The sequence below is a fragment of the Jaculus jaculus genome, chromosome 12 (genome assembly GCF_020740685.1).
Source record: "Jaculus jaculus isolate mJacJac1 chromosome 12, mJacJac1.mat.Y.cur, whole genome shotgun sequence".
NCBI lineage: Eukaryota > Metazoa > Chordata > Mammalia > Rodentia > Dipodidae > Jaculus > Jaculus jaculus.
Genome location: NC_059113.1, coordinates 39839464 through 39856687, shown reverse-complemented (window position 1 = coordinate 39856687; position 17224 = coordinate 39839464). Strand labels below are relative to the sequence as shown.

The window sequence follows — 17224 nt, the reverse complement described above, 5'->3', positions numbered from 1 at the left end:
TTACTTATAACTTATATTACATCCATTTTATTTACTGGTCTAGGCAGCCGGAGCATGGGAAAATATACAGTGCGGAGTAAACACATTCATACCGGGTGAGGGATGCCGGCAGGAGACACAGATTTTCAACATTAAAAATGTATAAAGTATTTAGCAAAAGTTACAGAAAACAGACCAAACAAGCAGGTTTATTTTGTTAGAAAATTCCACTTTCGGGGGTTTGCTGATGTGCTCAGTGTCTGTGAAGGATGCGCCCCTGGCCCTCTCCTTCCTGGGGCAGGGAGGGACACAGATTCGGGCATCGCTGGTGTCCCTCGGAACGTCTGTCCCTGGGTCTTAGAGCCTGTGTGATGAGAGAGCTTCAGGGAAGGAGCCCCGACTAGACAAATGAACACACAGAAGTCCCACCTTGGGTTATAGGACAAATAGGGCAGCAGGGCAGGGCCACTCATGGCTCTTTGTCTCTGTTCCAATGTCACAATGTCCCCACGAGAGCACCTGTGGGTCCTGGCCCTTCACATGCTACCACTGCAGCTCCATTGGAAATTCTCTTCAAGTGCAAATGACTGATGCACCCCAAACACCACCCAGTGAGAGTTCAGAGGACCTCATCTCCTCCCCAACAAAGCTTCCAAGAGCCACGCCCACTAAGGGGTTAGAGGCCCAGAGCCTGGGTCTTTGGCTACTATCTCTTATTCCAAGACTAACTAACCATCGCTAGCTGCTCTTTCCCCTCAGGAAGACCCCCATGGGAATGATGCTCCTGAGGGGCAGACTGGGAGAATGGTCCCTTGCGTGCCTTTGCCTCCTGCCTTGACCCTGAGGCTGCAATTTTCCCACCCTGACCTTTGTCTGGCCCGAGTCCACGGATGTTCCCAGCTTCTCAGGAGCCTTGCAGGGCTCATCTCTCACTCAGCAGGACGTGGTCAAGACAGCTTGGAGGAGTGGGGACCATGAAGACACACCCAGAGCCTGGCCTGGCCTTGGCTGGGCTTGGCACTATATCGGCCACCATCTGTCACCACCTAGTGGGAGGCGGGTACAGGCCAGGCTCAATGTGACCACCGGCTAAAAAGATCCAACAACAAGAACTTGACCAGGTGGCTGTTTCTTTGCACCTGTTGTGCCTCCTGCAGATAGATCCAAAAAGGTACCAGCTTATCACTTCTTTGGGGGTTCTGGGAGAAACTACCTTATCCTCAACTCAGCTCATGACATCCTTTTAGCTCCATTTGGATCCAACTGGAGAAGCTCATGTTACAATGATTTTAACCAATTCTGTACAGCTGTGTAGGTGACATCAGGCTAGCTATGACCACATACATAGGGTATAAATGTGCAATGAGGAGGGGTGGGGGGGGCACAGAAGGCCCGAGAGACCTTCCAGAACAGGTACCCTCAGTTGGCAGGTAAAGTGACAGATCCCGGGGAGGGTAACGCCGGGCGCAAGGATCGGCTCCGGCTTTCTCCCACATGCGTCTCTCACTCTTCTCTCAGCCTCTCTGCACAAACACCACTGGCTGGGGGCCGAGACCACAGCCCGATGGAGGGGAGAGGCTCCGGTGGCCGCAATGCGAGCTGCAGGTCGCTGCACCGCTACAAGGCAGCCAGGACCCTCCTGCCTCTCCTCGCCCCTCCCTGCCTGCAAGGGGCCGGAATTTAGTAGGAACCAACAGGGTCAGCGGTCAGTGTGAACCTCAAGAACCACTCCAGGACAAGGGAAGCAGTAGGCTGGGGGCCGGTCATGCAAACAAGGGGAATAAGCTGAAGGCCGGAGGCTGCCACTTCCAGGGCGAAAGACACATTTTAAAACTAAGGGGGCAGTTGTGGTCTACCCATGCATGGGAAGCTACTCCTCAATGCAAAGGGACCCAGGCGCTCCCTCCCTCCGTCTCTCATTTTCTCTCTCTCTCTCTCACACACACCATGGCTGCCTGAGAGCTGCTCCAGTAACTCCACTTATATGGCATTCTGAAAAGGATTGACAGGGTTGCTGGGGCAGGGGTTGGGAAAAGGAGTTCTTGGAATGACGGGCATACCATGCTGACTTCAGTGGTGGTCACAAGGCCACGCAAGTTTGTCAAAAGTCAAAGAGCTGTATTTTTTGAAAGGGTGGATTTTTATTATACCTCAGTTACACCTGATACTGGAAAGAGGAGGTGGAAAGGGGGCTGTGCAGGAGTCCCACTCTATGAACTATGGGAATGGAGTGGTGTCCAGGTTAAGCCGGCAGCTCACCTGCCCCCAGTTAGTATCTGTAAAGTGCTTTCCCTACCTACATAATACCCAGCAGCTCTCCAGACTCCTGTTTAAACTCCTCTTTAAGGCTACTCACAGCTGGGAACAAAGGCATCTAAACAAGCCAAGGTCTTTGACATCTACTGAATTTTATGGCTTGTATTTCCAAGACGGGGCTTTGGCTCAGCCAACATTTTTATGCACCCACCCACTAATCTGTTAATTGATTTTTTTTTTTTTTTTTACAGAGGGGATAGAAACAAACCCTTGGTTATGAATGTGTTCAGTTTGACCCAGCTATTAACCAACCATTGCAGAAATCCTCCTTGGTCACCAGGGTATTGTGTGGAGGTAGAAAGGAGGCCCATGGGGGTCCCGACAACAGAGTCTAGAGCTGCTGTCCATACAGTACAAACGGCCTGTGCACTGTGTACTGCGCAAGAGCACTAGAAAATAATGAGGGTAACAAGTATCTTTCCCTGGAGGTTGTCATGGCAACTGACCCACTTTGAACATCATTCATCTTTGAGGTTTTTTTTTTTTTTTTTCTTAATCAAGCTTTTGCAGACTAAACAAGTGCATTAATGCTCCCGGATGGGGCAGGTAGAAGGGGCTGAGCTGTTCTCAGAGCCTAACAAAAGACATTTGCCCACTATGAATAAACCCAGCCAAATCCTCTAAGAACTGGAGTGGCAGTACCTTCGCAAAGAAGACAAGGCTGGGGAAGACCTCACTGGCAGAGCGCTCACCGAGCACGCACTAGAACCCTGGCTGGACCCACAAAACTGCAACCAGACGCAATCCCAAGCACACAACCCTGACAGCCCGCTTGTACTCCAGGGTGCACTTTTAGACAAGGCTTCACCGTAACCTTGATTTTACCCACAGGGGCTCCCTGTTATTCAGGACTCTTGACTCTAGTTCTGCTCTGGATTCCCCATGTCATTTCACACCATGTTTGGCTACCCTTGCCTTCACTGTTCCTATCTGTGGAACAAGGAAAATGATTTAAAACCAACCAAAGCCATCTCTGAAGTTGGAGCTGGATAGGTAAGCAAGAGCATCTGGTGACTCGAATCCTTCGGCTGTCCACAGTGGACGTAGTTTGTAAGTAAAGAACTCCAGTGGGCAGGGGGTGAAAAGTACAGTGTTCCTCCCCTCCAGTAATGCACAAGCATTCCTCCATCTATTTGTCTATTTGGGGAACAGAGGTGTTGGGGTGTGTGCCTGTCTTAGATGAAAGTACAATTCTGGCACTCAGCACTCAGCTCCAAGCGTTTACCGAGACAATGAATGAATGCAGCTTAACCCCTAGCAGCCAGCGTCCTGGAAGAGTACCTGAATGTGACAGCCAAGGTCATCAGGCATTGCAGGAAGAGACGAGTCTACATAAAACAAGAGTGTACAGTCTTGCCTGTCCTCAGAACAGAGCCTACGCACTGGCCTTAGCTAAATGCTTGATGAAGGAATAGAAAGTAAGGTGCATGTGAACAGGGTAAACAGGAACAGGTGAGGAGACAAAGGGAAGGGGTGACCTGGAATGAATGCATTGGCCCACACAGGCAACTTGGAAGAAGTGACAGTTCAGAGGACTTGGGACCCTTCAGGTGCAAATGAGGAGACACAGCCAATGAGCCGTATTGCACTCTCGTAACTGCTAGGATGGTGACAAGGCTATTGGTTTGGGTGTTTGAAGATCACCCACAAATTAGTTTGTTTACTTAAACCACAAAGCAATTACCACTAGCACCCATTTTAATAAAGAAACCAAGAAATAATATCCTCAAACGGGTAGCTGATGTCCTGCCCATCCCTAGACCCAGGAGTGAGTGGCTCAGTAGCCTGTAGGCAGAATCTATCAGTAGTGGCGACACGTTCACGTTGGCCTCTGTGGTTGGGATGCAATACTTTACTTTAGTGTCACAGGCATCTTTCCAATGAAACTACAAGAAGATTCTGATTCAGGGAGAGAGGGGTAGCAAGGTGCAAGGTCAGAAAGTCATTTGCTATCAGCATATAAGACTGGAAGGTCAGAGTTGTGCTTGTAGAATTCTGTGCTTGTGGGAGATGGACAGGTCGAATACAAGGTCACCAGTGAGAAGGATGAAGAGAGGATTGTAGGGAAATGAGTTTCCAGCTAGAATCTGGTCCATGCTCATCACAGAGCCCCCTTTTCCCGGGTGGTAGCAACCTATCGAGGCTGAGAGAGAACCTGCACTGCCTGGTACTCATTTGGAGGGCAGAAGTCCCAAACCCATCATGCACAGCAGGAACCACCTGGAGCATGACAAGACTTGCCCGGATGTCTTTCCCATACAGAATTGGCCCATTTCCATGAATCCCTCAAGTGGGGAGCCTTGGAGAGTGGTGCAGGGCCACCATGGTACAGAGGGCATGGTGACAGAGACCCCAGCTGGCTCTCTGCCTACTGCTTTCTGAGATTCCACCCCCAGCCCCCAAAGCTTTTGGGTGTGTACGCAGCTGGCCACACTCTTGTTGGCTGAGGACTCTGGAAAGACTATCTATGGAGACAAGGGTGACTGCCGTGAGAGAGCAGCCGAAGGAAAGGATGGGAGGCTGAGGAATTCTGGGAAGACCTTGCAGACGCAGCTTGCTCTGTCAGATATCATGATCCGATGCTCCTGCTCAGATGGGGGCTAATTTGCCAACTGTGGTAGCTCCATCCTCACCTCTACGGGCGGCATGGGGCTGGGAGGACAAAAGCCAGGCTTTCTTCCCGGGACTCCCCAGGGGTGAAGAGTGGCCATGAAAAAAGCCAGAAATGGGCTTCCAGAATGCAATGGGGGAAAAACAGACAAGGAAGGTTGCAAAAGATCCCGAGTACAGGCCATGAGCTGAACTATGCCTCCTTTCCGTGACTCTGATCCTGACATTGGTCGGAGACAAAGACCTCCCTCCCCTCATCTTCTAAAGCCCTGGGGACAAGAGCCCAGCTGGAGGGCAGGTCTTGGGCAACCAAGGGCATACGTGTGTGACAGCTGCCCCGATGGAGCTCAGTTTGTTCTCAGAGTTGTGATACAGCACGGGGGGCTGGGGAGTTCAGTCTCAGAGACAAGGGCGTGGTGGGTCCGTCTTCATGGTCTGGAAATATTGGGGAGCTCCCCCTGCAGGGCTGCTCAGGCCACTCTTCTGGAGTCACCAGCTCTTTCCCCTCTCTTCAGTGGACAGGACAACAGGAAGCAGGGCAGCTCCACCATGAGGGAGCTACGAACCCCACTCCGGAGTACCCCCAGCCCCTCTCCTTTGTGGGACCCCCAGGGCTGTGCACGCTTCTAGATCTCCATGTCCACAGGGCGAATGTTGCCCGTTTTGTGCTCTCTGACCCACAGCTCCCTGTCTTTGGCTGGGTCCACTTTTCGAAGAAGTTGGTCCACAGGCTCGACTGTCTGCAAGGGACACAGAAGAGGGAACACAGTCAGAGGTGGCAGTTGAGCTGGAGAGGTCTCCTGTGCCCCGTGTTGCTGCTGCCCCTCAGTACAGCTTCTCTAGAAAGTTCCAGCACCTCATGGGAGGACCAAGGGTCAGAATGTGCAGAGGACCGTAAGGGCCAGAGCTGCTCTGCAGGCCTCGTCCTTGGACAAAAGGGCAGGTCGTGCCAAGGGCTTCGGGCCTGCGAACCTTAGGTATGGTTCATATTTTAATTTTTTAAAATATATTTTTGTCTATTTATGTGTGTGCATGTATATGGGCACTCCATGGCTTTTTGTACCTGCAAATGAGTTATCAGACAGATGCACCATGTTCTGGGTCTGGTTTTACATGGGTACTGGGAAACTGAACCCAGCCTCGCAGGTTTTGGAAGCAAGCACATCCAATCACTGAGCCATCTCTATATTCTCTTCATATTTTCGGAAGCTGTGTTTTTGTTTTGTTTTATAAGAAATTCACATGGGAGGTAACACTGTCTTAAGCTATTTCAATTATTGCAAGGCTGGAGGAAGTACCTGATGGTAACAGGAAAGAGTACAAGGCCAGCCCGGGCTACACAGCAAGCTCATGTTCAAAAACAAAACACTATCACAGCTTCTTTCTCCTCAGGGTAACGGCTCACAGGAACATCTATTTCCTGTGCTAGAGATGGATCACATGGATGTCTGAGGCCATCTTGACAAGCCCATCCAAAGAGGTCACTCAAGCAGGAGTAACTGTCCACTGCCCACCTCACAATAGATTCATCTGCAGTGACCACTTAACTTGCCATGGCACAGGGCCACGTGACTCTATTCAGCTCCTTGATTCCTAGGAGTGCTGCTGGCCTTAGCACCAGAGTGGGGAACTCACACTTTGGTTGAACATGTCTGTCTCGTGCCTCAGTTGTGTGTATTGGCACAGATGCTGTCGGATCATCTCCACCCTCTCCACCTCCAGCCGCTCCAGCTCCTGCCATGGAAGAAAGGACCAGAAACTAAACACGTCCCCAAACTTGGGAACCTTCCTCAGACCACCATGGGCTTCATACAGAAAGCCCCGGTTGTGGGTCCCCAGCCCTATCTGATCCTCTAGGTCCTCATGAAGAACGAACAGGAAGAAAGTGAAGTTTATGGGATCAGATAAACTGGCTGTTAAACGGGCTGTGCCCTCACGATAATTTAAAGACACATTCTGCAACCATCCCTATTCTCCTTGCCGGGAACTAATACTAATGCCCAAAGTGGCACGGGACTGTATGGGAAGAGCTGAATTTAAACAAGGTCTGTCACGCTGTCCACCATGATTCTGCAGCAGTGTGGCTGCCGCCCAGCACCCTGGTGAGCAATGGGATTGTGCCCAGAGCAGCCCGGGGAGGGGAGCACAGTGGGCTGTGACTGTTATGGCCACTGTCAAAGGGGAGAGAGGGCTTGTCTTTGGTTTTTAGATGGCGCCATGTCTTTGGAATTTAGGGGATTAGGCTGTGAGTAACTGGGTCACGACTCAGGTGATTAACCCAGAAGGGGAGTAAAGAAAGGGGCTTAATTGGGAGATTAACAGGGAGGAAACCAGGCCACTGGCCTTTTAGGAGACTGCTAATCTGCCCAGGTGAGCTGGCACCCATGGGAGGTGTCCATCGTACTTGTGAGGGAGGGCCACAGATGGCTTTTGGCAGTGGAATGATGGGACAAGCAAGGGCTCAATGTCTGCTCTCCCCCATCTGGCCCAAGTGACAGCCATACTTCACCAGCCTACCCAGGCAGGGCAGCTAAGAAGGAGAGGCTGTACCTTTATAAGGAACACTCAGGATAGCAATATTGGGTCAGCCACCTTGGTCAGAGGCCTCTGTGTATCTCTTACATAGCTCCCCATGTGCCCTGTTGATATGCGTCATAAGGATCTATCAGGGACCTGCGGCTGCTCTGAGTGGACTTGTTGTGGGGGAGGGCACACCACTGTCACTCTTTTCACTGCTTGGCTGTTTATCCTAAAAGGGACACCATCCACTCGGATGACGAAGTCCCTGACCCCTTAGTAGACAAGGGACTGAGAAAGACTTGACCCTTGTCAAGTTCAAACAACCAGGAACACCTGGGCAGGGGTTTGAGTGAACCAATAGGTCACACAGAGGTCAGGACCCCAAGGTGAGACAGTTCTAATGACTGCCACTGCCTCCTGCTCATATGGCAGTTCTGCATCGACAATCCCCATCTCTGTTCACATACCAGTGTGGTAGTCACCATCTCTTCAAACCACTTGGACTGGGCCTGGTTGTATAGGTCCACGCAGCGCATGAGGTCATCTCCTGGAAAAAGCCAACAGCCACCATCAAGTCCTGTCACATTTTACCCTGTCCCCGTTATGGCTGCTTTCCCCCACCTGCACCCATGGTCATTCATGCCTGTCCCTCTCTCTGAGTCTTGGCCATCATTACAAAGTCAGGCAATGAGGTGGGAAGAAGAGGAGAGAGGAGGGAGTGAATGAAGGAGGCAAGCAATGGAAAACTAGCTTCTAGAACCCAGCCAAACTCAACCTCAGGTACCAAGAGTTTAGGATGGGGGGCGGTGGTTTTCATGCAGAGAATATGTGTGACCCCAGGAGTGGTGACACCCCCTTGTAATCCTAGCACTTGGGAGGCTGACATGGGAAGACTAAGTTTGAGGCCAGCCAGCTTGGGCTATATAGAGCGTTTGCAGCTTAGCCTGGATAACTTAGCAAGACCCTGTGTCAAAAATGAAAAGGGGCTAGAGATGTCCAGCTCAGTGGTATGAATGCTTGCCTAGCATATTCAAGGTGCTAGGTCTAGTTTCTGGTACCTCCCTGACAAAAGGAGAGGAGTATGCAAGTCAATGTGAGCACATGTCCCAGGATGCAACAGGAGAGCATTCCGATTCCCCGCGCAGCAGGCCTGGTGGTTAGGGCTCATGCACTGTGCAGCATTGGTGCCGAGCCAAGCAGCAGAGCCAGTACACCCAGTGGGTTCCTCAGGGAGCAGACAGGCTGAGGGAGAGGGAAGTGCTCCTTCTGTAGCATTTCATTTCATAACAGCAATCGGAACAAGCTTAACTACTAAGTCTCCATGGTGACTGTGTTACTTTCCATAATGAAGTATGTCTGAAATGGTTTCGTAATTACAATGAGAACAAACTACGACGTAACCAGAAACATTAGAAGGAATACTAGCACCCCGTAAGCTTGATACACAAAAACTCCTCTGACCAGCAATGTCAGTGACCCTCCAGGGGTGTGTGTGTGGGGGAAGCTGGTGAGAAATACAGGAACCCAGGATAGCCCCAGACCTGTGGAACAGGAAGCCGTACGTGTTCAGTGTCTGTAGTGAGGCACGGGCACCTGCAGCCAAAAGGGTACCCAGCACCGTCGCACTGTGGCTTCTTGGAAGTCTCGGGGCTCCAGGGAGAGGAAAGTGTTGGGGTCTTTGTTCACGCCCCAAACTGAAATCCCCTGGCTTACTCTAGTGACTCGAGAGGAGGCTCTGTGCATACTAGAAGTCACACATCAAGGAGAATCTAGTTCCTGGAGTAAGATTCAGAGCCACTGCCCTGACATCACTCTTGCTCATGTGTCTTTTTCTCTTCAGGTGGAAGGAGACAGGGAGACTTATACCCACAGAACCCCAAGGCCAGGTCAGTCCCCTTGCTCTCCCACCCATGACTGCACTGTAATTGCTGAGCCGAGTGGAGGAGATTATCTGTATTTTGTTCTAAGTCCAAGGCCAATGTCTGGACCTTTGCTTCCAAGAGGCACTGGCCAGAGGGGACACAGGGATAGTTTGGACTATGCATGACCTCGCTTCTGCTTGAGGACCAGGCCAGTGTGTCACACTATGAATATGCAGCATGGAGCTAGCTCCCGGTGCCCCACCTGTTGAGAACATACTTTAGGAATGCCTGTGGGACCAGAGATGGAGCAGGCGAGGGAGGACGTTTCCTCTCCAAGGCATCTCACAGAGTGTGAAATGGAATCACAACACCAGTTGGGGGCGTGGATTCTTGAACCCGAATGCCTGGGCTATCAGCCCTAGATTCACCACGTATTAACTCTATGACCTGGAACACATCAACTAATCTGCCCATGCCTCAGTTTCTTCATCTCTGAAATGGGTATAATACTTTAGATTTTTTTGGGTTACTGTAAAGATGAAATAAGTAGGTATGTGTAGAGCACTTGGAATGAAGAATATCTCAAGCTGCAAGATAGTCAGATGAACCACGATGATCACTACGAAGGCAATTTAAAGCCAAGGCCTGGGAGGATACCGATGTCCTTCCTCCTAGTAGCCTTGTGAAAGACAAGGGAGGGAAAGGAAAGGAAGAAGTGTGGACACTTCCTGAGCTGGAAGGTCTTTCCAAGTCATTCCACAAATTTGAATAGCATGGGAAAATACTTCTAAACAAACAAACAAACAAACAGCAACAAAAACTATTTTTTTTTTTGATAATGAACAAGAGTACAAGATAAATGACTACATTGGAGAGTATGTGCAGGGCTGGAGGGATGGCTCAGTGATTAAGGCACTTGCTCCCAAAAGCCTAATAACCTGGGTTTGATTCCCCAGACCCACAGAAAGCCAGATGCAAAGTGGTACCTGCATTTAGAATTCATTTGCTAGAGGCCCTGGTGCGTCCATTCTCTCTACTTGCAAGTAAATAAATAAAAATCTTTTTTGTTTTTATTTATTTACTAGAGAGAGAGAGGCAGAGAGAGGAAAAGAGAAGGAGAGAGTGAGAATGGGCATGCCAGGGCATCTAGCCACTGCAAACGAACTCCAGACTCATGTGCCACCTTGTGCATCTGGCTTCTGTGGGTCCTGGGCAGTTGAACCTGGGTCCTTTGGCTTTGCAGGCAAGTGCCTTAACTGCTAAGCCACCTCTCCAGCCCATAAATAAAAATATTTAAAAAACAAAATAAAAATATTTGCAATTCAGAATGAAAGGGAGAATCTCTCTGACATGTACAGAATCTTTGTATCAGTCAAGAACAAGACCAACCACCCAAAAAGAAAATGGGGAAGGGATATGAGTTCAGGGGGAAAAAAGTCAAAAATGATAAGTATACTTTTTTAATGTTCAATCCTACTTGTAGTATAATGCAAGTTAACAGAAAAATATTATTATTTTTTCTATCAGCACACCAATGACTTCAAATCTTATTAAGAGGCCATGCTTATAAAACCTTTGAGGGAGACATATTCATAGATCCAGTGGTGGGTGTCCTCCCCAGAAAGCAATTTGGAAATATCCATCAAGATGAATCAAACCTTTTGACCCAGTATCTTATATGCAGATCTGGCATCCTGAATGCACAAAAGTTATTGGTATGGTAACACAGTATCCCTGACATTGGAAAACACCCAGGCAATCTGAAAGTACTCAATTTCTATTATGGGAATGCTGAAATAAATTTGGATATAATCATATGCTTATGTACTGGTTAACCCTGGGGGTCGGGGTATAGCTCAGTGGAAGAGCACTGGCTCCCGAGTATAAGGCTCTGGGTTTCTTCACCAGCACCACTGCATGAAATAAACCAATAGCTATAAAGAAAAGTGTCTCATGCGCATGAAGGGATGCATAAATAGGTTTGAAGTAAATAGGGTGATGTCTAAGATACACTGATTTATAAAAACAGTTCCAAAGACAGAATATAACACAGTTAATTTACATAGGTTTAAGAATTACTTTAAAAATTAAAACATCAGAAAGTATTGGTGATTATTTCTGGTAATATTTTATATTCTCATATGCTGATTAAACCATTTGCCATGTACTAACATTACTTTTGTAGTATAATTAAGTTTCATAACTCAACAAATTAAACCAATGTGAACACAGTCTTTTCAGAGTCCCTCTTCCCACTCCCAATAAATATATTGAGAATTTATAATAATTCTTCTGCATCTAGGAATTAGTTATTATGTATTATAAGATCTCTATATTAAATGCTTAACTTGCATTGCAGTATTTTTGGCTAATTTATTTCTGTCCTGCTTTATTCTAGGATGCAATTAAGAACCAGACATTAAGAAGGGGTCTAGGGCTGGGAAGACAGCTCATGTGCTGAAGTGCTTTCCATGTGCATATGAGGACCTCAGTTTGACCCCTAGCATCCATGCAAAAATACTAGGCTCAATGGTGTGCACTCTTCATTCCAACACTGGGATTCCCTGGCCAGTCAGTGTAGCCTAATTGGAAAGCTCTAGGCCAGTGAAAAATCTTGTCTCAAAAAAAGTGGATGCTGTTCCTGAAGAATGACACTTGAGCTTGTCCTCTGGTCTCCATGCCTCATATGCATGTATGGCATTTTGAATTAGGTGTTCCCTATAAACATGTGATCTGAATGCTAGGTCTGTGGCTGGTGGCAATTGGAGCTTTGCTGGAGGCGTTGTGTTGTTAAGGCTGGGCTTACGGGTGTTATAGCCAGTTCCCCGGTTGGGCTCAGCCTTGTGCTATGGTGTTCCGCCTGCTGTGGCCGAGGTGATGTCCAGCCTCTGCTCATGCTCCATTCTCCCCTGCTATCACCAAGTTTCCCCCTGAGTCTGTAAAGCCAAAATGAACAACTCTCCTTTCATCAGCTGCTTTCTGTCAGGTGCTTTGTGCCAGGAATGAGGAGGTAACACCAACAGCATGCATACCCACACTCATGCGTGCACCTGCACGTACACCCACAGACATGTAAAAAATAAAAGAAGGGGACCTAAAGACTGTTCAAATTCCAGATACACAGCACATGGTCTAATTCCAGAGGCAGGTGTCCCTGTATGTCCTAAAGTTAGCATCATTGAGAAATAGTCAACGGACTGTTTTTATGGGCTCTAAAGGTCCTTTCCTCCCCCTTTTCTGTATCAGCCACTTGTTACCACTAGGTGGCAGCAGAAACCTGTTGCCTGGGGCAATGTGAAGCAATCTGAACTCTGGTTATTTTTAAAACAAAATCCTGGCCTCTGTTCTGGCACAGGTTCTCACTCCCATAGGTGCTCGTACTCCTTGGGGTGGCGGGACACTTTGGATGAGGGTAATGCGCTTCTGTGGGCTCTAAGCAGGGACAGGGCACTGAGCACTGGGTACAGGGAGGAATCTGTCTATTTCCTGCACTAAGATCCAGGGCTTGGGAAAATCCAAAGGCCAAGGTGGCAAAAGCATGAGCTCTTCAGCTTTTACTGGAAATAGCCTGGCCTGCTTCCCTTAAACCAAGGAGTAGGACAGGAAACACCATTCCTGCTGCACACCTGCCAAGGAGAAATGTGACCTCCCTAGCCACCTGCCCACCACCCCCGGGCTTGTGTGCCCAGGCAGCAGCGGCCATACTCACCAGCCTGCGTGGACTTCCTCCGAGCCTTCTTGATGTCCTCCTCTGTCTTGTTGCTCAGCTTGATCTCTAGCTGCTGGGTCTTGATCTCCAGGTCTTTCTGCCTCTCCGTGAGCGCTTTGCGGGCCTGAGCATGGAGGAGGGCATACAATGGAAGCTGCTCATCACACTGGAGCTGACTCTCCCTCTTCTCACTTTCCCAGCTGGTGTGGATGTTGCCACCGAGGGGCCAAAGGGATGGCACCCCGCTAGAGCTCCTCTCATCCCTTGTTCTTGCATTTGTCCTGTGAGTCTCTCAGACCTCGCTTCCACCAGAGCATATGCCTGTACTGGGGATTTGTCCTAAAATCCCACTGCCTCTCAGGATTGGAGGGGAGGGCACAGGGGTCACCTCACCCACCTTCCAGCAGTGCAGGATAGGTAGTCAGTACCAACTGCCCCATCCCACAGCCTTGACCCTCACTGTGCCTATTGCCTCCTGGTCCTCACACTCGCTGGTGGAGCCAGCTGGCCTTAGGTATCTGTGGTGGTATGATGCCCTCTGTACTCTAGGGCACCAAATCAGCCCATTGGTGAGATCATCTGTTCCTCCAGGGCTGGCTAACTCCAGCTCTAGCCACCCAAAGTGTGACCACCTGTAGGAAGGTGGGCTGCCACACACAGGGGAGGGATGCTGGTCTAGGGAGGATCTGCAGGCTCAGAGGTATTAGCCACAACAGACTTGGTGTCCACAAAAACAGGGACTGCCTAGTTTCGTGTGCCCACTACAGCCACCACTGCACCCCCAGCTTCTCTTTGCTCTCACGGCCCCATGGGAGTCATCTAAGGGCCTCAGGAAAGTGGTTTCCACTTGCTCTTTGGATGGATAGGGGTTCCTTGGAACCCCTCTCCCACTGCCACACACACAATACCCCAGCATACCATACAAGGACAATGGTTTCCACCATGACACCCAGAACTGCCTCTGTATTCTGACCCACACTGTCTCAGAAGAACCCTTGGTTCCCACCTCCCTGGCACCTTGGTCTCTCACCTTCTCCACGGAGGCATAGCGGCTGGCTAGCTGCTTGCGGAGGTCAGCGATGTGGTGGTCACACTTCTTCATGTCCTTCTTGAAGTTCTCGCGGAAGTTCATCAGGGGCTTCTCCACCTCGCTATGGAGCTGTGGAGGGTGGAGAGAGCATGCTCGGGTCCACGGCATGAGCTGGGGCCAAGCGCGGGAGGAGGAAGGACACTCTCCCACCTTCCTCCTGCAGAAGGTGGTGTGGGAGGGGGTGCTGGGACAGTGGCCTGGACGGTCCAGGTGGGGAAGGCTAGAGACAAATAGGTGCCAATCAAGTCTCAGTTTTCACAATTACCCTCACTCAATGGGGTGAAAGGATTAGTCTGGAACTTTCTAATCCCTCTATCAGCCCATTCCTTTGTCCTCTAAGCCTCTATGACAGCTTCTTCCTCTTTTCAGTCTTCTGTTGTCAACTCTTTGCTGCACGCACTTAAGGTACACAACATGCTTGCACATACACACATTGTGCAGTGGCCAAATCAAGCGAAGGGCCATCCACACCGCTGCCTGCCTGCTTGTTTGTGCCTGGCCTCTGCTTCTGTGGCTTTGCCTGGGTGTCCCCTTTGATGTTCTACACTGGGAACAGACTGGATCACCTGCCTGTTTCTAAGCCCTCAGCACAGTGACAGCAGAGAAATATGAAAAGGTTTCTGATGGCTCAGGTGATCTTGGATTGCTTCTACTCATTGACCATGTGCCACGTGCCAGGTCCTTGGGATCCAATGATGACCTGGACTTGGCCCAACTTTCACGGAAACAGTGGTTTGTTCTTTTTGTAAAATAATATATTTTTATTTTTGTTTATTTATTTGACCGTGAAAGAGGGAAAGAAAGAGAGAGACACAGACAGAGAATAGGTGCACCAGGGCCTCCAGCCACTGCAAACAAACTCCAGATGCATGCACCCCATCTGGCTAATGTGGGTTCTGGGGAATCGAATGTGGGTCCTTTGGCTTTGCAGGCAAACACCTTAACTGCTAAAGCCATCCCTTCAATCCATTTCTCTCTCTCTCTTTCTTTCTTTATAATATTTTATTTTCATGATGTGTTCTTAAAACCCAAAGGTGGAGGGTACAGGCAAACTTTCGGTCCTCAACCCAGGGAATCGTCCTCATTTCCCTACTCAGCAGGCCAGAGCAGTCATCTTCTACTTCAAGAGGACTTGATGGTATCAGGCTCAAGCTCTCTCCATTCTTACTCCTCTTTCCCACCTGTTTTTTTTTTTTCTTTTTTGATATTGTTATCTTAAAAAATTGTTCGGGCTTGTGAACATGACATTAAAGAAAAAGAAAAAAGAATCAGGAGGGCAGTCTCACGTTCTCTCTGAGCCCTCCCAGAGCCCAATATCTGCTGCCTGCACTCAAGAGGGAGCCCCCCACTCAATCCTGCAAGACAGCTTGGACCCCACTGGGCCAGCACCCTGGAGATCAGCCTTCACTTGTCCTAGGGGTATCTGTGGACAGCACTGTTCAACATCCCAGACTAATGGCATCCCTGATAGGGAGACAGCATTGCTCAGTGTCCCAGACAGAGGAGGCACGTTTTCCACTGTGTATGCTGTCACAGCATGCAACGCCAGCAAAGGCTGCCTGAAACAGCCCATATCAGACTCAAAGCTTGTATGGTGTGAACTTCATGCACTGTTCTTACTATACACACGAAATCTAAAACTTTTAATATTTTCCTACCACCATTCCATTGCATGTAAGTATTAAATTTATCTTTGTATTTTGTTCGAATGTTTGATTTTTAATTATTTTTTCAAGTGTGTGTGTGTGTGTGTGTGTGTATATATATATATATGTGGAGGCCAAAAGATAACCTTGGGTATTGTCTGCCTCTTTTTGAGACAAGGTCTCTCACTGGCCTGAAGTTCACTAATTAGGCTAAACAAGCTGGCCAGCATGCTCCAGGGCCCTGGCTGAGTCTGCCTTCCCAGCACCAAGCACATGGGCACCCAGCCGCCATGCTGGGCCTTGCTCACGAGTCCTGGAGATCAGATTCAGACCCTCATATGTGTAGGAAAGCACTTCCCTAACTGAGTTGTCTCCCTAGCATCCAGAATGCTTCACTTTAAAAACTGCTGTGTGAGTTGCTGTTTTGAGTTTCCTTAAAAAAAGTATGCCAATAAATCAATCTTGGCTTGGGATTAAGGCAGAATCTCCAACAATTTCTGAAACATACTGCACATATTCTGTCATTTTGGACCACATACTTATGTACAGCAGCATGGTCAGCCTTGCGGTTATAAAAATCAAAGTATCAGTCAACTCTGCAAAATGCTAAAGAGGTTATGTCTTTCAGGACGTAGCATTCAGCTAAGATTCATTATTTATGTAAACATCAACAGAATGCAAATCTGCTGCCTCCCCCCTTTTGAGGTAAGCCCAACGGACTAAAATTATTTTTTTTTAAATTTTATTTATTTATTTATTTGAGAGTGACAGACACAGGGAGAAAGACAGAGGGAGAGAGAGAGAATGGGCGCACCAGGGCTTCCAGCCTCTGCAAACGAACTCCAGACGCGTGCGCCCCCTTGTGCATCTGGCTAACGTGGGACCTGGGGAACCAAGCCTCGAACCGGGGTCCTTAGGCTTCACAGGCAAGCGCTTAACCGCTAAGCCATCTCTCCAGCCCCAGACTAAAATTATTTATTTGAGAGAGAGAGAGAAAGAGAGAATGGGAGAGAATGGGCATGCCAGGACCTCCAGACATGTGCGCCCCCCTGTGTTCCTGGCTAATGTGGGTCCTGGGGAATCGAGCGAACCGGGGTCCTTACACTTCACAGGCAAGTACTTAACTACTAAGCCATCTCTCCAGCCCTCTAGCTTATCTTTTGAGAACACTTCTCTCGCTGAACCCGCAGCTCATCAATTCAGCTAAACGAGATGGTCAGCAAACCCTGCAGATCCTCCTGCCTTCACCTTCCTTGCCCTGGGAGCACAGGCACACACTACCACACTGGGCTTTATTTATTTGTTTATGTATTTATTTATTTTTTTGTGTGTGAATACCCATACATGTGTCTGGGTGTGCCAGGGTGTCTTGCCACTGCACACTGAACATGAAACACTTGTGCCACCCTTGGGTCCAGCTTTACATGGGTGGCAGAGGAACTGAACCTGGGGCCAGCAAGCTTTGCATGTAAGTGTCTTTAGCTACTAAGCC

The 17224-nt window shown here is 49.0% G+C and overlaps 1 protein-coding gene across 8 annotated transcripts in view; it reads right to left on the bottom strand.

The window, feature by feature from the left end:
• The window catches only part of Gas7 (growth arrest specific 7), a 253382-nt gene continuing 236158 nt past the window's right edge, over window positions 1–17224 (bottom strand). For all 8 annotated transcript variants that reach the window (XM_004663133.2, XM_045130728.1, XM_045130725.1 and 5 more), the window contains 5 exons: window positions 14027–14155; window positions 12997–13120; window positions 7893–7972; window positions 6541–6639; window positions 1–5645 (listed from right to left, as the gene is read on the bottom strand). In XM_004663133.2, the coding sequence (XP_004663190.1) occupies window positions 5532–5645; window positions 6541–6639; window positions 7893–7972; window positions 12997–13120; window positions 14027–14155 (546 nt within the window). In that variant the 3' untranslated portion in view covers window positions 1–5531. The remainder of the gene's footprint in view (window positions 5646–6540; window positions 6640–7892; window positions 7973–12996; window positions 13121–14026; window positions 14156–17224) is intronic.